Source organism: Phaethon aethereus, assembly GCF_964289735.1.
Source record: "Phaethon aethereus genome assembly, chromosome: 3".
NCBI lineage: Eukaryota > Metazoa > Chordata > Aves > Phaethontiformes > Phaethontidae > Phaethon > Phaethon aethereus.
In genome coordinates this window covers 82,266,768-82,290,307 of record NC_138576.1, presented here as the reverse complement: position 1 = coordinate 82,290,307, position 23,540 = coordinate 82,266,768, and the positions used below count along the sequence as shown (strand labels likewise).

The following is a 23,540-nucleotide window of genomic DNA, read 5'->3' as shown; positions in this document are numbered from 1 at the left end:
ATTGCACAGTAGAATTCATCAAAAGATTCTGTATCTAGTTTTATTCAATAAAATAAAAGAAGTGGCACTTGTTTTAACAAATACAGCATCTCACTCAAGTTTTTAAGACCAATACATTCAAAATGAAAACAGAAACACAAAATAAATGGCTATTCTCCGTAGTATTTCTCAAGCATTAGCAGATTCCCAGAAAGAATTCTGTCAGTGAATGCTAAACATGAACTGCCAGTATAAAATAATGTGTACAGTGATCCATTGACCTCCACAGTTTGATCAACCTTGAAATGTTACAACACTTGGAGATCATGTAAATTATATGATTTAACAGAACAAAGTTATTGTGCCCAGGCTTTTATTTTAAACACTCCAAAATTTCCTCTGACTGTAGTCTGAAAGTCAAATTATTTCACTTCAACATGGATGACTCCAGAAGAAATACTGGAATGGTATGACAGCATCCAGAAAATGCAAAATGAGAAACTCAACAAGACAATCAAAACTCACGGCCAAAATAAACTTGATGGGTGAATTTAACATCCTGCTGTGGCAGATCCTAGCAAACTACAAAAGCCTTGAATCCAACATGGGGAAAGCTGTCATTTTAAGTATTGTGTAAACACTACAAAGCTCCTCTGTGGGGAATGCTGTTTCCACAGTCTGTACCGAAGCAGTCTGTCAGGACCAGGAGGGATTCGTAACAGTGTGCCCATCAATACTGTAATCCATGGCAGCTGTTGTACTCTTACAGTATAAGTTATACCAGGAATGGAACAGCATCCAAAATAGTCCAGACAGAAAGGACAAAAATGTAGCTCAAATTTGTCTTAGCCCTAGCTCCTAAAGAGCTGTGAATTGTTTGTTTGAAACGCAATGAAAAGGGTTGGCCCATTATTACTAATAATAACAACATCTTACACCTTGAAAGACCCCCAAAAGACTTAAAGGTATGCACATACACCACCACTGCCCTATTGAAAAAATGACAAGTAATAGTAGACAACATGAAATGTACTAAAGGATCAGAACTTTTTCCTCCCTAAGGTCCACACAACAAAACCAGGAAACCTTTGCTAGTAACACAGAGCTACAAAGCTTTTTCCAAAAGAGGCAAACACAATAAATCATTTGGAGAACATAGGTAGAACCTGGTCAAGGACTTAGGTTTTCTCTATTATTATGCAATGAGATGAAGTCTGTTGCATAATTTGACTATGTGAAACTGGCTTCTGCGATAGGGTTCCCCCTAACCACAGACAAGGGGCAGTAGGGTTCTGTTAAGCAGACTTGAAGATACGACATGTATGTCCAGTAACTGTTTTTTCTACAGTCCAAAAGCAAAAGAAGACCTAGAGATGATGATGCAGGCAAAAATTACCAGGCAGGGTGGTCCAGAGCCCTCTGGGAAGAACAACTTCTGCCTCTAGTGATTTCTGGAAAGGCATCAAGCTGACCACCAGGGCACTGACCCAACATGACACTCAGTACTTGAAATTCACCCAATACAGACAACTGAAGACGATCACTGACATCCAGACAAATGCAGACAACATAAGCTAATTTGAGCAGTCATTTGGAAAGGCCCATCTTTTTCTGACTGTGCCACTTCATACTTGAGTAAGGGAGACCTTCTTCTCCCCTCCCTTTAAAATAAAAGTATTTGCAGTATAGGATCAGGCTACTGAGTTTCAGGAAGTTATTGCCTCCAGATGTAAGCTATCATTTTGCCAGCTGAGACTAGCAACTACATGCACACTCATAACTCTCCTGCTCTGGCAAATAAAACAGGTTTTTGCAAACCATTTAAAAATGCTGAAAGGTACTTGAAAGAGGAATGTGGTTTAAGCAAACCAGTATTATTTGTACTGAATTGACTGTAAGAGTGCACACAGCCAGTTATCATGTTGCAGCTGAGAGATTCTTATATTGTACTAACCAGATTGTTTCTGATCACCTGATGAAATCTTAAGACCTGCTAAGGAAATGAGTCCACATCATTACAAGCTTTAAAATGGAATCTGCTTGGTTTGTGATCACAAAGTAAGATTTTATGAGCGTGAAGTACAAAGAGTAAGAACTGTTGGGAATCCTCAGAACTCCCTTTTTTTGCAAGTTAATCCAGCTAGGGAATTCTTTCAGAATTTATGCACCCTGGTCTTGTTCTCAATGCAACAATAAATTGAACTTTAAATAACTTCAATAAAATGCTTTAGAGCACTTTGACAACTAGCAAAGTTTTGCTCTTAAGCTAGACATGTGAAGCTACAATCAGCAGTAGAGTGCAGGAGTGACAGTAGTACACCAATTAGCTGAATCAAACTTGGCCAAATTTGTATCAATATTATTTATACTACCAACAGCCTCTTTATTATAGATCAGTACAAAACCAGACTGAAATTCCATCATACAAATCAGTATCTTCTGCCACTGAATTATCAGTAAGTACTGATAACACCAAAAGATTTAATTGCTGAAAACAAACTTTTATGAAGAATAATGAAAACAAGTATTAAAGCTGCTGAAAATAAGAGTAAATGCCGTCATCTGCAGCAAGGAATTTCCCATCTTCTAATTTAATGGCTGTGTACTATATTACTATGAATACATACCTTTTTGTTGTTTATTGACAAAGATGCTTTACTGTTCTTTTTAAGTACTGGTACTAAGGATGTAAAACAGCTGTTAGAACAGATTACTAATACTGTATGTGGATGCTGGATGCCATCTGGGCCATAAATCTTAAAATAAAGCTTTTATATCTTTATTTTATTCTGAAAACTCTAAGCATATACCCAACACAAATATGTGACTAACCCCACTTTCTTCAGTGACATTATTCAATTTAGTGCAAAACAAAGGCAAACATATTTGCAGAACAAGTGCCTAAATGAGAATTTGAGAAATTTTGCTTTTGATGGTGATGCACAAAATAGTAAAATACAGAAGAGGACTTTGAGTGCTGTATCAAGCTAGAGATCAGTGTAGCAGCATCACTGATGCCAATTATTACTTCTGCTTAAGTGAGTATGAAGTCTGAGCCACCAACACAACCCTAGCTGTGCTGTTTTCAACTATGCTTGAGACATACTGGCTAAAAAGATAAAATAATGTTGCTGGTGACAGGTTTTACAGATAGAAGAAGACTTCACTGTCTAGAGATATCAATCCAGAACTTTCCTAAAGCACTAAAGTATTGGGGGGGGGGGGGGGGGTGTGGATATCAGGTAAGGCTTGTTGGGTTTTTTTAATGGAAATCAATATTGGCAAGACCAAGGCAAGAACTATCAACAATTATTTCTTCATTTTAGTAAGACAGGAAATATATTCACTAAAGAGTAGTTTCTATTTTCCATGTCTGGCAATGAAAAACAAAGAAAATGAAAGCACAGTGAGTCTATAACAATGAGCCTGTGCACATGGCAAACCACAGACTTGCTTTGCCATGGGAATGCTCACAACTGCTTGGTGTCTGCAATGCAAAGACGTCACGATGAGGAGAAGTGGAAAATTCCAAAAGAAAAGAAGGCTTGCCTTCCAGGGCATTACACCCTAGAGATTACTTCTTATTGGAAATTGTGTCTGTTCTTTTTACTATTTTTATAAACTCAGGACCCCAGTGAATCATGTGAGATACACCCCTGTGATCCTGCTGCCACTACTCCTACCACCAGCTGATGACATTTGTGTGAGAGAGACAGGGAGTGCGTGAGAACAGCTCCTCCTGCACCAGCTGCCTGCGCTGCGCCCCTACCAAGAGCAGCTCCCCATCCTCTCAGCGTTTGGGGAAAAAATTACTCTTCCTATTTGCCTACGTTAACTGAAGACTGAGAAGAGAACTCAAAAGTTCAGAATCCTCACTGCAGCAGAGGTTACTGATAGCATGCTTAGAAGGCCTGAGCTGGACTGGGTAAACCCACTTGAAAAGAGTAAGAGAAGTGCTATAGCACCCACATCACTAATATATACAGGTTCTTTCTAACAATTTGAGAAATGCCTTTGCTAGAAGAGCCATCATCATAGACTTATATCATGCCTTTTTCTGCTCTAGAAACACAGGGCTTTAGCCTGTGGACCACAAGGTCAGGCTGATCCCTATGCTCATGTGCATCCTCATTGACCTCAGAAAGACACTTTGCAAGAAGGAAAGCGTTTGCTCACAGGACCAGTTTGCAAATCTAAACCCACAGACTGTATATCCTGATGAAGAGTTTTTACTTACAGGAAGAAAAACACATGGATCTTGTATGTGAAATGCAAATTTCCAATTCATATTACTTCTAATTAAATAATGATAAAAAAAAAAAATCAGGATGTAAAAATACCTTTACGTTTTAAGAAAATAAAGTCCTCTGAAATTTCTTTGTGGATTCACAAGTGATTTTTTGATAGAGGTAGAAACTTTATCCTATGCGCTTTGAAAGCTGCACAACCTATTTTCAGGAACATACTAAAAAACCCCACAACTCCTTCACCACTCTACTCTATGGAGTTTAGAGGGTTCAAATTCTGTTAAAAGGATGAATACTACAATTGAAAAGTGAGGGCAAGTATCTGAACATGCCAGATCTCAGCAGACACAAATGAAGACCAGAATTGTACTCACCAGCAAAGCCGCCTCACTACCTTCATTTCTAGAAACCAAGGACAAAGGTAAGGATATGGTAATTTTACAATCCTTTACTTGCGCTACTTTACATGTCATCTGTATCTCAATGCACTAAATACTACAGTTCATTTAAGAACTGGTTCCTTTAGTACGATTTTCAACAACATTCTGGGGACACACTTTTTCAATGAAAAAAAATGTATTAATAATTGTTACTTAGGTTAAAGTTGTTCTTATGCATTTAATTTTTTTCCTAATTTGTTGCCTTCTTCCTGTGATTATGCTGAATACAGAAGATATGACTATGGTTAATATTTTGAAATATAAATTTTAAAAGAAATAACTTAAAAATTACATAAGGCGTTTTTTCCTTTCCTCTCCCTTTCCCCACCCACCCTCAAAACAACATACCTGTTTCTGTTATAGAAAGGAAAACACAACACTCAAGGACAGGTTAGTATTTGCTAATTTCTAGTTAAAATTAATCAATTGAAGATCAATAATTAAAAATCTATGAAATTTGACCCAAGCCATAAACTGCTGGAATTCAAGTGACAGTGATCAAAATCTGAGTACTTTCCTAGTTTAACCGGTTCTTTTTAGACCCATTTGAACTCAGTCAGTATATTATCAGTAGACTACTTCTTACATTACCTCCTCCAAACCCACCTGTATCTTAAATGATCAAATATTTAACCATAGGCAATTTATGCTTGAGCAATAAAGGCAGCAGGTAGATCCTATCTCAGGAACTTGTCATTAAAACAGTGAAGCTTAGCTTTGCCTGGGAGAGGTAAGGCAGAGTGTGTTCCAAATACAAAGAGATGAACTGTCAACTGATGACAACTTCACTAAAGTTAAATTCTCTGCAATGGAAAGTTTTCAACCAAAAGACAGAGCCCTTTCTTGAATTCCAGATCTTCCTGCCTTCAGCCCTTAGTATAAATTCCCACTGTGAGTTATGAAAGGATGCTGAAACCCCTGTGTACTGGAGCTATATGCTCTATTCTTGAGCAAAGATAACCTAAACTGGTGCAATGGTGGTAAATTTAAGGAGTGTTACCCTACTGAGCCGGGCTAGTGAAAAAGTACATTTACTTGGCATCAGTTCGCTTTAAGCAATAGGCTGCTGGGAGCGTAGTGCTTCCTTGAGCTGTCAAACTGAGGGGGGGAGAGGAGCACCAGTATTTTGCAAACACAACTAAAGTCTATTCTGATAAAAGATTACGGCTTAAATTAAGCCCTTCCTGCTTAAACAAGGTGTGTGCAAAGGAAAATGAGGATTGAGAAGAGATCCTATGAGGGCATCTGCTGCAACAGAAACTAGAACAACCAGTTTTTAAACACTTCTAAGGCTTCACAGTAAATATTTAGCAGTAAACAACCCAATTGTTTAGTGTTTATATGTTGAGGAAAGTTTATTTACTAGGTTTTATCAGGAGTTTGATGTAAAATGATACCTCTCTGAGGAACAACACTTATTTGCATTAAGCCAAAAACTCCAACAAAGTCAACCTAAAAAAAAAAGCTTCAAAATTCCTTTTACCTTTAAGCACCCTACAAAATAATAACATAAGAGTACTACTGATAACCAACCTGCAGCCACTCAAAAATCTCCTTCAGTTCCAAAAAGATTGCTTCTAATTTCTTGCCTAATTTGATTTTCAAAAATACTGGCCTTTATCAGAGCTCTTAATCATATCCACAACAAAACCCAGCATAAATGACATTTCTGTGATGATGAATATCACCAGTTAAGTTTAGCCCCTTCAGCTTATTTGTACACTAGTTATGTAATGGACAGCATACTAGCACCAGCAAAAAAGATTAAAATATCATTATTTTTCTTATTTTAGCCACAACTGCTCGACTCTGGTCTAAATGATTACTGGGCTAATGACAGTCCAAAATACATGTGACATTTACAGAATATTCACATAAATTTTGAGTTATAGTCATCAGGCTAACCATCTGACTGTAGCCCAGCCAGCAGCCACATCCTTTTATAAAAAAGTGAATGGATTCATTAAGCTTTTAATTTTACAGTCTTAAATACATGCTCATAGTTTTGGTGACATATTTATCTTTGAACCTCCCCACCTTTGCCTCATACAGATAACACTGGATTTATTTGGTAGCAAAACATGTTTTATTTGTTTGGGACTCTGAAAACTTTTATGATCACATTTTCTTCCTCTTTTTTTTTTTTTTCATACATTAGTTAAATGTTGTGGAATTATGAGAAGGGGAAGTATGGGTAGCTCCATCTGCCTTGCAACTAATGAAGTTTGTCCCTGATGGAGGACAAACTGCTGACAGACTCCTGGTACGTCTACACCAGGAGCTGATGGGCTCCTGTATGCTATGTCACTAGCATCTGAAATGGTTCAGTAATTATTTGAAATTATTTCCCATGCCTGTAGTAATGTCTCCGTCTCACATAGATGCCCTAATAATGTGACGTCACATTAAAACTTCCTCCAGTTGGGCAATTTAGATTGCCTTCCCCTTCTCCTTAATTGCCTATTTAAAACAATGAACAGTAACTTATTTCTCCCAGACTCCTACATCTCTGTGAAACGTGGCTGAAATTAGCCAACACACTCAAAAGTTATTAGGGGACATGGAGAAAAATTTAGAAAACATACAAAAGGTCACTCCCCTCTCTTAGTTCCAGTAACTTTCCATTCTAAGCCTTCAAAGATCAAACTTCTTCCACTACCTTACTGACACTCACTATATATTTCTGTATTCTACTCTACACTGACTAGCTCCTTTCCCAAAATCTTTAAAATGAGGGGCTTCATTTGCCACTACCTGCGCCTTGACCATGCTCCTGATCTAAAGTCCTTACCCATACCTTACCTCAGCCATTTCCCTTTGTTTAATCGTAGGACTGGTCCATGGAACAAAGTTCTAGGAGTAAAAATTCTGCCACCAGCACAACTACTCAGCGGAGTGTCCTTGCCTACCTTTGCTAATGCAGTGTGTCCTTTCACAGCTGCAGACAACACTGGCGACTGATAGCTGGTTAGGCATGCAGCTCTCAGTGTGCTGCTGTCTGGTGGCCTGTCTTGTGGACATTTTTCACAGTGTACTGTGAAACCGTTGCCATGGATTAAGACATCATTGTGACTACAAAGAAATTTTGATAGGTGGGAGTTCACTGTTAGAACTGTTCAAGGCTTAATCTGTCAAGCTTAAAAATTAGTTTTGTTTTTTTTCTCCCTAGAGTCAGAGTAGATGTTCAAGATCTATATAATTGTCCTAATGTATGACCATTCCCCCTCTTAAGTTCTTTTGAGTATGTACTTCTTAAGGGCCTGATCTATTTCCCACTGAAACCAACAGAAAGACCAGTCAGTGAACTTCAGTAGAATTAGAATAGGAAAAATTTAGTATGTCTGAAGCTCTGCAGCTTCCACAAACATTATGACAACTGTTACTAATGTGATGTCTGGTATATAGGCTCTTCACATAAAACTGTCATTGAACCAAGACGGTTAGTATAGAGAACTCCAGAAGAACAAATACTGTTTGCCAGTGCAATATAGGTTTTGTTGTTGGGTTTTTTTTATCCTAGGGTTTCTTTTGTTTTGCAAAGTGGCTACACAATAAGATTGTTGATACTAAGTTCACCTTTTGAAGTGATACGGTCCAAGGTAAACAGTTCTGGCTAAGGAATTTTCCAGGTGTTAGGTCCACAGGCTGAGGAAGAAGAGAACTGGTCTGCTTCTATTTCACGACAATGCTGAGGTCCAAGACCAACTGAACCATGGATCAATGCAGCAGTATCTCAGATGACCTATGAAAGGGATTGCCAACCTGCAACCTGTGATCAAGTATGTTCAAGATACTAGGAACCGATTTCTAATTAAGCTGCAATAGACTATCCACTTCCAGAGTACCTATTTCTTTTGGAATGGAAAACTGCCCTACACGGCTTGGAAGTTGTTACGTGGCTTGGAGGTTGCTACCTTTTGGCACAAGAACATCAACCCCATGCAATAGTTTAGATGAACACATACAGTGAAATTAGACAATCCTTGTTTGGTGCACACAACTGTTGCATAAAGATGGTCTTCTGAGCTATTCAAGAACTGACAACAAATAAAGGTTTTAAAGAAAATAACATTACTTACATGCAATATTTTACATTTTCTTTTATCAGCACTATGTCAGAGCAAACTGAATAGAGATAGGGAAACAGTTTATGTGAGAGTAACTTGGCCACTTTTTAAAGGTTTACTTAAGATGGAGAAGAATGCTGTTTAAAAGAAAATGCACGCCCTGTAATAAGCCAAACTCTGGGATCTCAGCACTTCTGCCAACATTGGACTCTGCAGGCACTTTGCTGATGAAATAAGCATTCCAGCCTCAGGAAGGGATCCACAGCCTTTTTAAAACAAAAGGTACCTTTTTTTTTTTTTTGGCACAAGGTGCTGCACCAAAATAAACTTCCTGCAGAACCACTACACTTTCAGCCTTTTATAATTGAAAAATATTACTTGCTATTGTTGCCAGACTAAAGTATGCTTCTGTTTTACTGAAGCCTCAGTGTACAAATACAACATACAACATATATAATTATATAATTTTGCTACAAAGTAAATAACACTGAGCAGATAAAGGGATGGTTTTTCAAAAGTATATTGGCATAGCTCTGCTTCTGTTAAATTCAGTAGCAAAGCTCTCATTGACTTTAGTAGGAACTCATGAAACTTCAGTTCTAGCATAGAAATATCTTCTGCCAAGACATATTTCTGTATCCTGTACACAGAAAGTAAATAGAAAACTATTGCTAAACAGGAAACAATACTTAGGTATGCATTAACTGCCTTTGCTAAAACCCATAAATACATAATTTCGTATTTGGGAAGGAACCGAATATCTCTTCTTTTCAACTTATCAAGGGAATATATAGCAGCCTAGTTGAATGTTATATACCTTTTTAGTTAATGTGCATATGCTTCCTACTAGAGCTGGTGTGACACTAGACATGCTGATTAGATTCCTAAACAATTAACTAAACCTCCACATACATCACTAATTTTGTTTGGAGGTAACACACAACCACCTTTACACATGTGGTGTTCATTGTCCCTGTGTGTTGTTTCCTCACTTATAACACTGGGATAGAATTGTCTTAACAAGTGATGACGTTTTGAGGTGCTCAGATGTAATGCTGGTATGGGGTGTTATAACATATATGTATCGCTTCTCTCTCAACACAGCTCCATTTCTTTATAAAAAGCTCCTTTAACCACATCTCAGCTACTGTTCAGTAAACGTCAAATTAAATCCTAAAATAAAGGTGAAAGGGAGGAGAATATACATGTGACATCAATATTAATGTTAAGAATGTATTAAAAACTCACATTTATACAGCATTTTTGGCTAAGGAACTTACATTATTGAGACTACTGGTGCACAACTTACAAGGAAGAACTAAAATATGAGAAAGAACTGAACAATTTGACCAAAGTCATAGAGGAAGCAACAGATAGGAATTGCACACCATCTTGACTTTTAACCTCTGGACAATGGTAACGTCAATCAAGGATACACTTGAAAAGAAAGGGAACAAATAAGTTCTTGGTTAGCCTTGCTGCTTCTGATATCCTCAAGATGAATGTTTCTACTTAGTAATTTGAAAAATTCCAGTACATCCTACAAAGCACTGTAACCATATGCCTAAAGGCTTCTTTTATCTTCTTTCTCCATCCACCTATAAATGGCTCATTAGGTCATTTCAGAAAACATTTTTGCTTCACCGAAGTTACGCACAGCCATCTGCTTCTCCAGGGAAAGCCTAGACAGATGTGCAGCTTGCACTCCTGCTCGGGCGTGACAGGGGCACGCAGGCAGGCACAGGCAGCCCTGAGCAGATGACAGGCAGGTGCACGCGTGCCACCACTTCCTGACGGCATGCTCCCTTCTCTCCCCGGCTCCAGCCCCTGCATGTCACCTGCCCGCTGGGGACACAGGTCAGCCCTTAAGGGCAGTGGAGAGCAACCCCATCTACGCCATGCAAACACCATCACCAGCCCTCAGGTACTGCTTCTTCTTTAACATACAATGTGCAAGGAAGTGAAAACTATTTATCTCATGAGTAAACATACACTTTGACCAACACAAGCTTGGCAGGAAAATGTCAGCGGATACCAGAAATCATTATTTTCTCTCTCTGTAATAAGTTATCTCTGAATTTTACCTGCTGCAGTATTATTAAGCATGGATTAAAAATTAACAGTAATTTTGTTATCTGAAATTCCAGAGTGTCTTTTACCTTAAACATGATGAAAAATTCTCTATGCTATATAAAGCCTAAAAGCAACTTATAGCTGAAACATTGCTCCTATTTCCTTGCTGTTAAAACCTTGCTAATGAGCTATACGGCAGTGAAGGGGAAAACTCACAGAAAAGCACAGCAAACTTATACAATTACAGAAAAAAATGCAAGATCATCTTCCATGAAAAGGAGTATGAATCCTCTAGTTTAAGGCCCTTGCTCAAAATCTTGCTTAAGATTTTCTCTGTAAGCAAACTGTGTCCAACTAAATGAATGCATTTTTCTCAGAAGGTAGAAGAGCTGACTGAGTCACACTGGGGTTTGTATTAGTGCCAGTGCCACATAACAGAAGTCACAGTTATGTGAATTCTGATACTTGAGCTTACGTCAAATGTAAAATATGTTCAGGGAAACAGACCCTAATAATATGAATAAATATACCCAATTTGGTAAGGAAGAAAACAGGGGAGAGTGAGGCAGAACAGCAGTCTTGTCTGGAAGTTGAATATATTAGCCTAATAAAGTTTTTTTATATATTTATGTGGTGGGTTGACCCTGTCTGGACACCAGGTGCCCACCAAAGCCACTCTATCACTTCCCCTTCAGCTGGACAGGGGAGAGAAAATACAATGAAAGGCTCATGGGTCGAGATAAGGACAGGGAGAGATCGCTCACCAGTTACCATCACAAGGAAAACAGACTCAACCTGGGGAAAAATTAATCAGAGTAGGATAATGAGAATCTTAAATTCTCATTAGGTAAATCTTAAAACACCTTCCACGCTCCCCTTCTTTCTTCCCAGGCTTAACTTTACTCACAAATTCTCTAACTCCTCCACCTGAAACACACAGGGGGATGGGGAATGGAGGTTGCAGTCAGTTCATCACATGTCGTCTCTGCCAGTCCTTCCTCCTCAGGGGGAGGACTCCTCACACTTTTCCCCTGCTCCAGCGTGGGGTCCCTCCCACAGGAGACAGTCCTCCATGAACTTTTCCAACGTGAGTCCTTCCCACAGGCTGCAGTTCTTCACAAACTGCTCCAGTCTGGGTCCCATCCACGGGGTGCCGTCCTTCAGGAACAGACTGCTCCAGCGTGGGTCCTCCACGGGGTCACAAGTCCTACCAGCGAACCTGCTCCAGCCTGGGCTCCTCTCTCCACAGGACCACAGGTCCTGCCAGAAGCCTGCTCCATTGCCAGCTTCCCGTGGGGTCACAGCCTCCTTCAGGCATCCACCTGCTCTGGTGTGGGGTCCTCCATGTGCTACAGGTAGATATCTGCTCCTGCGTGGAGCTCCCTGGGCTGCAGGGGCACAGCCGGCCTCACCATGGTCTTTACCACAGGCTGCAGGGGAATCTCTGCTCCGGCACCTGGAGCCCCTCCTGCCCCTCCTGCTGCTCTGACCTGGGTGTCTGCAGGACTGTTTTCACATATTCTCGCTCCTCTCTCCCACTGCCAATGCTGTGTGCCATTTTTTCCCCCCTTCCTAAATATGTTATCCCAGAGGCGCTGCCACCATCGCTGACAGGATCGGCCTTGGCCAGCAGCGGGTCCATCTTGGAGACAGCTGGTGCTGGCTCTGTCAGACACAAGGGAAGCTTCTAAGTAGCTTCTCACAGAAGCCACCCCTGCAGCCTCTCTGCCACCAAAGCCTTGCCACGCAAATCCAAGACAGTTTATGAACCAACAGCAGCAGAGAAAGGTAGAGCCACTTGTCCATGAAACAGGATCAAGAAAACTAGAATTTCTACAGAACTTCAAAAGATGATTACGAAAATAGCAACAGATTTAGAGACAGGACTTTCAAAAAATACTGTAAACAGTGACTAACTTCAGCTCCTGAGATATAATTGTATTTGCACTAATGCTTGATCCATGCAAATGCCATACTTCACTTTCACTAACAGAATGGGGGAGCCATACCCACCACTTCAAAGTCATTAGAGAAAATAAACAGGTTCTGCGGTACTGAACTAGGCCTGGGAGGCCAAAACACACTTATTAAGAGAGAAGCAGAGTATGGAAGCATGAATACATTCAGCCTTAATATACAGATTTAATATAAGCAGGTTGACTTGAGGCAACTTTCTCTTGATTAATCATGTAAATTTTTTTAAATGTTTTAAACCAAAACATAGCTGCTGGAAGACTTGAACTGTTTCTATTTGGATTAGTTCATTTAAGACTAATCTTGAGGAAATAAGAAGAAAGTTATATTTCTGAAGTTGAACAGGAACTGAACCAGTCTCATCTTGCAGTCACATCCCATACTGATGACTTTTGTTTCAGACTAGCCCAGAACACTGAAAAAACCTGAAGATTGCAGCTGAGGGAATGGGCTGGGAAGCAAAGTCAAGATCAATAAACCACATCAACCACCCCCCTAATTCCCCATCCCCTGCCAGTTACAGTATCACCTATCATTTTAAAAACATTTTTGACAGATGCAAGTTTTGCAGGAACATAAAGCCCCAATTCAGTAAAGCATTTGGTAATGCACTCAAATTCCTCTTTAGTTAATACCAACATACATCACAGAAGCAGGCCCTTAGTATGTACAGGAGGTTTATCTTTGAGGTCTTTACAATATTCTTACTTGTATTTTAGGTTTTCCTCAATCAAAATAGACTTCCAGCAAATATTTATTAGGAAACAGTCACACAAGCACAAGAAACATACACTCCCTGGGGAAGAAAGGGTTTTTTAAGCAATTATATTCTGAAAATCACAGATAGCTCATAAAGCCTGTTTGGAGTCTGTCTGAAAAGTATCACATATAATGGTGTTGACAAACGTCGCTTGGCTTGCCAAATAGGTCAGAAGATTGAAATTCTGGAATGTTCAGAATCTGGGTATTATTTATGTTTTTCTGTCCGCATGGCAAGGGAGAAAGAATATAGAGTTTAAAAACACAGAACAGATTTAGCAACATCCTTCTGAAATTTGCAGGACCCTAAGATACCTACATACTAGTCTAAAACATACTGCTTTTTTGTAGCGTGTGGCTAAGTATCCCTCAAGAAAACATGGAGAGAAAATATCTTGTGTAATATTGGTACTAAGCTTGATTAGCTTGATTACCAAGATAATTCTGCTTCCATGACACTGTACAATGGAAAATATTCAAAGGTTCCATGCAACTACAATTCTTGCTAAAGCTAATTCTGCCTGTCAAACTAGTTAACTAGTTTGCTGAGGGTTTTTTTTTTATTATTCCAAAAGCCAATTAAGCAATATTTAATATGTATTTTGTGAAAGTTCATTTGCAGTCAAATTGCAAATCTGATTTGCAACTTATCATTTAAGATCTAAAATGACTGTGCTCATTTTGTATCAGTAATACTTTTTAAATAACTGAAAGCACTTGAAAAATTGAAGGAATATACTTCAGTGCTTGACTTTCTTATACCTCATATACAGCCAAACTGTTCCTTTTACAAGAGGCTCAGAAGATGTAATTAGTCCAAAGCAGATATTCTGACATAACTGGATATTTTGTGGCAAAGCTGTAAAGAGCTTGCAAATGCCATGAAGTCCAGCACTAATGGTACGTGTATGTCCACCCATGCATCTGCTGCTAACTTTGAGTTCATATTTTCTGACATACATTTCACTTTTAAAAGCATTTAACAGGACTTCATCTACCAATTTCCAGGTGTATTTCCTTTTTAACCAAATTTTCCTATCTCATCTTTGGCTACAACATTCAGAAAAGATATGATTCACAACTTTCCACCTCCAATACAATTTTTTCATACATTCACATATTTAGACAAATCGTAGAAGAAATGTATTTCTGTTTATAATTCACTGTGGCCTCTCTTGTTTGAACAGTATTTTACATGCATTACAGGTGAAAGATGATCTATAATTGCACTTGTAAACAACTAGGACCAGCACAACATAAGAAACAGGACTGCAAGCATGACTGCTCATGCCTCTTTTTTTCTACAATGGCCTCAAAGTTAGACTGATGGCTCTCTGGGCTTTTTGCCAAAACCACACACCAGATTAAAATAGAAAGAAGGGAAACAGGCAACCTGGGGTCCAAAATTTAATTCTGACCTTATGTATAAGCTCTATGGGAGGTTTGGGCAAAGCAGAATGTTAATCTACCATATAAGAGGGGCAGAAGGAAACTCAAAAAAACCTTAAGACAAAAAGAATGTATAAAATCTCTTCTCTATCGTGTGTACATTTTGGTATTTTGAAACCATCGATCTTGAAAAATAATCAAAGCTTCATGTATAAACATTATGTTATTCTCAGAAAGTAACTATTTAATGTGCATTTTAGTTGTATGTCCACAGCCCTCTTTCTTTCAGCATGAGACAAACTATTTTTTATGGCTTTAACCCACTTTATTCAAACCATGTACATTTATGTTTCCTAAATTTGTGGGTTTATGGATCTCACGAACTATGAAATATGGATAGCATATCAGAAAGCAGATTTCACAGAATCACTGAACCACAGAATGGTAGGGGTTGGAAGGGACCTCTGAAGATCATCCGGTCCAACCCCCCTGCCAAGGCAGGATCACCTAGGGCAGGTTGCACAGGAACACGTCCAGTCGGGTTTTGAAGGTCTCCAGAGAAGGAGACTCCACAACCTCTCTGGGCAGCCTGTTTGAAAGTGAAGGCTGAAAAGACCTCTTCATCATATGAGGAAAACCGGCTCTGTTTACATTTTCCTCTCAGACTTCACAGTGGAAGTTAAGTTTTCTTCTGCTAAAGCATATTTGCTAATGGACTCTTTTACAGAAACAAAGCAATTTTTTTTTTTTTTTATCAAATCAGGAGTAAAGGAGTATTTACAAGGAGTAAACACATTTTCTACCTTTAAAATAATAATATAGTGTTAAGTCCAAAATTGCAAATGAACAAACATTTTCATTAAATTTTGCAGATGCTAAGTTTAACGTAACTTGCTTGAAAGCTCTGTTGTTTCTTGGGATCATGTTTTGATTTCTCAGTGGACAAGAAAAAAGTATGGTAAACAGATTAAACTCTGTTCCTCTGTCTTCCTACTACAAAACCCATATATTAATTAGCTACGTACTAGTGTAATCCATTGCACTTGGATCCTCCACTGATTTTAAACAGAAATACCTAGAAAATTAAGCTATTAAATACCTATCAATAACCTATTTGCCACCTTAAGGGCAGAACTCAATTTTGTAAAACTATTAAATAAACCATAGTAATGAGTAAAAACAGTTTAAGCTACTCTGAGATGGAATCTTGAAAATGAGATACTTTAATTACAATACTCAAAATGCTTGCTTTATTGATCATTATTTTTACAATATTTATATAAGGTATTCTATTAGTTTAGTCTCCTGCCCTTCCAAGAGAAAATTCACAGGACATTACCAAGTTCAAATACACACCACATTTCAGAAGCACAGAAATGAGAAACAGACCATTTTTTACTCTTCCTGTGAAGTGAGATTAATCTCCTACAAATTTCAAATCGATCCTCGTGCTGTCACAAAATTACAGGTGGCTTATATATGCAGGAAAAAAAAAAAGTATTTTTATGGCAATTGATACAACAGAACATCCTCTCTTGATATAGCTTGACAAGTCAAGATACACAACGAAGTGAGAAACAGCAACTATTTTCCACTCGGAGATCCAAGTCATTAAAACACAGGAAAAGAGGTTAATTTGAAGGCAACAGGGGAACGTTTTGAAACTCTTACTCACCTATTCACCTCAGAAGGGAAAGGGGCCAAAATCTTTCATCCCTATTCTCTTCAGAGGGATTTATTCTGGCTCAAACTACTACCAAAGGCCCTACTGTGAATTTCAATAGAGTAAGACACGGAAGTACTCTACAAAATAGCCCGATACAAAAATTTCAACTGCATTATAGGAATCTTTTGTTATTTTTTAGCACAGCAGAAGGCATTATGTGCCAATGCATGAAGTGCTTACATAAGTAGCAGAGTGATGTAACTTTAGAAAGTACCTGCCAATAGCATGCATAAGTCCATTCCAACAACATACTGTCCACCTCGGAGCGATACATGATACAGCATAAGACCAGCTTCATGTTTCATGTACTTTTACATCAACAGTGGAAGAGCAGACTGTATCTGATCTGCCAAAAGCTTTGTGGGAAAGTTACAAAATTTTGTGAACAACTTTGAGTTAGTAGAATGACTGCTGAGAAGTAGTATTGATTAATACTATGTGTTTGGGTGCAACGCTCATTTACGTTTTCATAGAACCACAATACAAATGAATCACACAAAGACATCTAAATCAAACACAATAAACTTCCAAGCATCTTAGAAACTTACAGAATAGTACCTGTAAGCACACGTATAAGCTAAGTGTTCAACACTTCCTGCTTATGCTTGGCTTCCTTTGTGCTTTTACTGAATGACTGCCACAACAGACTTGATAAAATAATGATTCTTTCACTGTTAAGTGCAACACTACGTGCAATAATGTCTTCAACAGAAATAAATCCTACATTTTTGCTGTTTTCCATATTGCCTTCATCTCATTTCTTCCTTTTTGTCACACAGATCTAACATTTGATCAGCTGCAGAACAAATTTGTGATGAATTCAGATAAAAATGATAGAAGGGTGGACTTCCTGTTATAATGAAACAAATGATGAAAATGGAATCACACAGTTTTTGTTATTTTGGTCCCCATGCACTAGAAACCAATGGATAGTAACAGGAGTTACCTTGCTATCAGCAAGAAGTACTTTTAAAACTCTAACATGGACTGTTCAGAGTGACAGAGAATTTATTGGAAATATAAGTAAGATTTTCAGAGTGAAGATACATTAAGGTTCCAACCATTTCTAAACCTTTCCCCACTACTTTTAAGTAAACCCATAACTCAAATAGCCATTGACATGTGCAGTCTGTACTGTACACTGTTAATACTCTGAATACAATCTCAAGCTATGAGATTGAAAATACTCTTGTAAATTAGACATGCCAGACAAACTATTTAGATGGTTCTAATGCAACAACCATCTAGGAACCTGCTTTTCCACATGTGAGGTCAAGAAGATAGGAAAGGAAAAAACTGATTTGCACAAAGCATATAAAAATTTTAAAAACGAACTCCTGAACAATTACAGGACAGTGTGATCCAAGAGGTCTTCACTACAGTGGGCCACACTAGGTAACAAGACATTTTTTCTGGTTAGGTTTATGTTATATTTATGGTCTCCCACAAGTAGTAATGTTAAACTTTATTTAATGTAGTGATTTTCATACAACTTCTGTCCCAAAACACTATCCTCAGGCAAAAAGAATGAAGCAATGTTGCAAGACAGGACTCACCATTACAAATTTTCCATCAGCTGGAAGTCTGGAAGCCAAGTCAGGAAGAAATCTGAGACTAATTTGCTCGCCCTAGGACTGCAACCACTAGAAAATGTCCTTTCTGTTTTGTTCTTTTTACATGATTCGCATGAACTGTAGCACATGAAAAACCTATATATTTACCATGAACCTTGGTTCCCATATCTGGAAAAACTTAATTTAGAAGATTTTTCCCCAAAAATATTTATCCCAAAGTTATCATGAACATTTTATGTTACTGAATTATTCCAGACCATACCTGCAAACCTGCCAGTTGAGCAGCTGTCTTCCCTTTGAGGCAGAGAATGACTGCCACAAATGCATTTAAGTCCTCCAGAGAGAGGCTACTGACCTAAAACAGATGAAAAAATAACATTACCTGAAGGCTCTGAAGAAGAACTTTATGAAAATTGGATCCTCTAGCTCAAGCACATCAAACTTAAATCAAAGTCCTCATGAAGTTATGATGACTCTGAATGCATTGTTTAGGAAAAGACACCTAAAGGGAACAAAATACTTACTTTCACAACTTGAATGAAATGCATACCCCAATACCCATGTATAATGTATATACACAGATTTCCACACACCATAAAAATGCCCACCCTTCATGTACCCTTCTCCTCTTCCCCTGAAGTTTCCTATTAACAGGAAATGTCCTTGTCTCCATAACACTAAGCACAGTAAAAAAAATGAGATTTAAAAAAAAAAATTGCTTTATAATTAAGACCCAGAATAAAAAACACCTCAGTGAGCCACAGATGTGATGACCACTAGGATTACTTTCAAATACTTACATGGTTATCTGTTGGAAACATCAAAAATAATCTAAAATATTTCAATTACCTATTTTAAGCTAAATTCCAGGATTTAACAAAACATATTTGGATTCTTTTAGTTTTTTACGTTACAAACTTAAGTGGGAAGAACTCAAAACTATAAGATAACTAAACCTAAAATGTTCAAGTGGGAAAACATAAAGGAAAATTCTAAATTCATTTATCAGTCCACTCTAATACTTCTATCAGAAAAGGGAGAATGGGGGCGTTTACTGTTGTGAAAAAATATTCTGAGATTCTATAGAGGCCTATCTGTTACAAATGTTTAGGCTATAAAGAGGGCTCTAAATAAGATCCATAAAGCATTACAATTTGTTATCAGTTGGAACTCAAGGGAAGATTTCCCTAGCAAACAGTGGAAATATGCATTGTGTGTTTGTAGTACAGTTAAAAGGCTGCCTAAAACTCTGCATTGCCTTTCTTTTAACAGCTTGATTTACAGGGAATGTTGTGTACATCCCGTTTCAATCCATTAACGGTTTCTATTAAGGGTATTAAAAAAATCAAAAAGTGACAGAAAAAAATGGAAAAAAATTAACAAAAAAGTATTGATATAAATCAATAGAAAAAACAAACAAAAAAACCCCTAAGATGCCACCTATAATTACTTCATTCATTTATTTCCTCCTCAAGATAAAAATTATTCTACCACAACTGAGAACAACTTTTTTTTTTTAAATCAGGCCTTGCTGCTTATCCCACTTTGCCCTCTATGATTCTGTTAAAACTTGCATAAAGCACAAGAATGTGAGTGGTATCAGAAAAGTTTTAAGCTTTCAAAATGCTCCTTGGTATTCATTAACTCCACCTGGCTGCTAAGATCTGATAATGGCCCTACTTCACCCTGTATTTCAAGTCAGGTGTCACCTTTGTGTAGATGGCAACAAGAGAGGTTTATTAAACCTGCACATTTTATACATTGCAGTAATAGAAAAAGTTATTTTCATGTACATAACAATTATTAATACTTGCACAGTTTTGTCCTAAGAAAAGTAAGTCAAAGATTGCTTACAAGTACAACAGCAAGAAAATGCCCCCAACAGATCAGCCAAAATGCTTATGAATGCCAAAACACTTCTTTAGAGAAGTATTTTATTCAGTAACTGAACTTCATGATTTATCACGCTTCCATTGTCAGATTTCTTCCAAAACTGTAAGAGCTTGAAGGAGAAATTTCCCCTTTCTTTGGAGGCTCCACAGTTTGATATTTGAAGAGAAATTTCCCCTTTCTTTGGAGGCTCCACAGTTTGATATTTGAACTCATTCACTCCTCCCCTAACTTTAAAGATAGATCTATTATTTTGTATTTTTTCCACTATTTTTGTTCTTAATTTGGACGATATTTGAATAGTACCCTCACTGAAAAGTTTACTTTTCAAATTGACACTTTCTTTATATAGTTAAGATTTGCTCATTGGAAATTTTTTCTCACTTAAAAAAAAAAATGCATCTGAAGTTTATATTAAATACTTGCACATACATTTTGAGGAAGCCAGATAGGTTGGTCAATATGCTGGTTCCTGCAAAAACCTAAGTTTTATGTTAGATTAAATGATATGTAAGGAAATTTTTAAGAAGTTTATTTCTCCCTCATATGAGCTGTTAGCCTGCTTCAATGCAACCTACAATTGCTCAACTTAAAACACCTTCGGGGTAACAATCCATCTTCCCTCTCTTATACGAATGTTAAGACTAAAGCGTAAGGACAAGAATTAGGCCACAGTTAGACAAGCATTGTTTTCTCAGCTATAAAACAAATGGAAGCAGTATGGCCAGCTCAAAGCACAGTTGCTGACACTCTTGCTCTCATGTTTTCCTCTCAAACACCCCAAGAAAACAAATGGACAGTATCAGAGAACTAACCAAAGTTTAAAACAACTCAGTAATGAAAAACATTTTAATCCAAATCAGTTCCATCAACAGGGTAGATTGTATCAGTGCAACTCAGAGGGCAGAAAAGAATCAGGAAAACAGAACAGGTGTTGAGAAACTGGCACTGCCATGAAAAATCTTCCATCAAACTAAGCCCGCTACATGATCTCTCTGCTGCTATTCTTGTTGAAAACATGAGATGCAAAACTGTTTTCACCTCTGTTTTTAACATCAGCCATTGGATAGCGAGTTCTGAAAACCATATCCCTGACAAGCATTTTTTTTTTAATTTTATTAATATGCTGTGGTCAAGGCTCAGTAAAATCCACATTTCTGTAGGTGTTTTGTCCTGTTGCTGCTCTTCTTAATCCCACTACAGAAACCCTTTCCAAATAACTCAGTAATCATGTTATAAAAGGGTGTAGAGGATAGCACAATAAATAAATGAAACGGTGAACATAGATAAATAAATGAAACCGTGATTTCCTATCCAAATATGAAAAGCATGATATGTATCTTACTGAATTAAAACTGCAAGTCATGAAATGATGTTTAATAAGTTTCACCTTCAAAAAACTTTCAATTTACATTCTGCTATAAAAGATTAAAGAAAAAAAAGAGATATGGATCATTATTATAATTCCCATACGTATTTCCTCAATGCATCATGTAAGTTTGAACAAACATGTATGAGGGAAAAAGAAAGGAAAAGGCAGAGAAAACTTGTTTTCATGTATCACACACCAGATAAATCTGTTATTGAGGAAAGTGAACTCTGAAAAAGCACAACAAAAGACAAAATGCAGTTCAGTGTAAGTAAAGGTACAACAGGTCTTATCAGATGAGATAAAGGCATTATAATTTTCTCATCCTCAAGGAGGAAAATCTGCTTGTGAGATCAGCATTTGAAAGGTAGCAAGTACAGGCAACATATTAAATACCTAAGAGAAATGTAAATAATGAAGCAATATTGCATTTAATCTCATGTTCCTTCTTCATATAATTAAGGTAGTCTGCAGACTGCCAAATATCAGGAATTATAACAGAATTGCTACCTAATGATCACCTATTACTCAGAACTTAATGAGAAGAGCCATATCCTCAGTTCTGGCTTGAAAATGAGTAGACTGACAAGATGGTGTGAAAAAGTAGTGAGAGCTGACTAAATATTTATATTGTCTGTTTGCACAGCCTGCACAGTCACCTGAGGGAATGTCTTCTTTTGATGACACAAAGGAAACACAAAAAGAGAAGCTTTAATTTGCAAACAGGTCACAAAAAGTGGGGGAAATCCCTCAGTTTATACTCTGTTAAACTGCCCAAGGGGCTTTGTCACGGGCATGTGAGAGTTATGATTAAGTACTAAAAAAACCCAAGTGCTTCTTGAACAGGATGATGCATGTTAAATGGAGTAATTAAAAATACTGTAATGCAGTACTATTATATTTGATCAACTATGCCTACAGTAAAGATTAAGAGAAAAGTCCAGCACAGGTTAGCAAGAAACAGTTTATTAGTCAATCATATCTGTCAGGGCTGCCAGCTGAGGAAAAAGTAACTGTCCCGGTTTACCTGCATCATAAGATAGGCCAGCAAGCAGCAGAAGGCTGCAACAGGTGCTTCTAGAGCTTGGAGTTCTTCCATCTCGGCATGAAGGTGAAAGCATGCCAGAAATGTACTATACCGTTGCTTTTCCACGTCAGGTCCTTTGGCAAACCACAGTGTTTTCAAATTAGGTGTTCCACCTACAAAAGAAATCCATTATTTTATCTTGGCAGCAGCAAGATAAAACATGCCTACCTCATTACAATCCGAAAGGAAACAACTGTTCTGCTCTTGGCACTTGCAAGGACCACAGGGTTGAAAATAAAATATATTTGACAAAACTTGGCATTTGGAAAAAAAAATTAACAAAAAAAATTAAGGCCTGTAATTTAAACAAATTGTATTGAATACAGGCATGTTTAAGCAGAGTGGACTGAATTCAATTGTTACAACAACATAGAAAAGTTTTGAGACATCAGGCTTTTACCCTTTGCAAGAATAAAGTTTACCTACAAGTATGTCCTTTCCCTTGGGGATCCACAGCAAAACATGAGGTTAACTTCATAAAATAGTGATTCAGCAGAAAACAACCATATCTGTTTCTTCTCTCTCTCTCCTGGAGCTAGCCTGTCAGGGGTCCTTGAAGGATCCTTGCATTGCCTCCCTTATAATCACCTTTTTTAATGAACAAACTGGTCACCTATGCCATTTGCTGGCAAACACGCATTCTCCACAAACGACTGTGCTGGTATGACTCCTCTGCAGTAGATTCCAGTTTGGGAACAAAAATCAAGGCTATCTGGTGTTTTGCACTCCCTAGGCTACTGTATGAAACACTGCTGTAAACACATACAAAAGAGCTGTCATCAGTTATGTACAATGTATCTTTCCAGACTTTCTATAGCATCATGGTCTCCAACTCCTTAATACTTACCCCATGTTGCCATCTCCCAACTTGTGACACATGTGAACTAACGTAAAATTTGCTCTCCATTTAAATTACATTTACTCCATTATCAAAATAAACACTAATGCACGTGAAATAACAGAACA

The 23,540-nt window shown here is 37.7% G+C and overlaps 1 protein-coding gene across 1 annotated transcript in view; it reads right to left on the bottom strand.

Moving 5' to 3' along the window:
• The window catches only part of FAM120B (family with sequence similarity 120 member B), a gene marked incomplete at both ends in the record, with an annotated part of 55,978 nt that overhangs the window by 10,280 nt on the left and 22,158 nt on the right, over positions 1-23,540 (bottom strand). Inside the window, 2 exon segments of the mRNA XM_081998205.1 lie at positions 18,491-18,583; positions 22,515-22,687. Of these exon segments, the coding sequence (XP_081854331.1) occupies positions 18,491-18,583; positions 22,515-22,687 (266 nt within the window).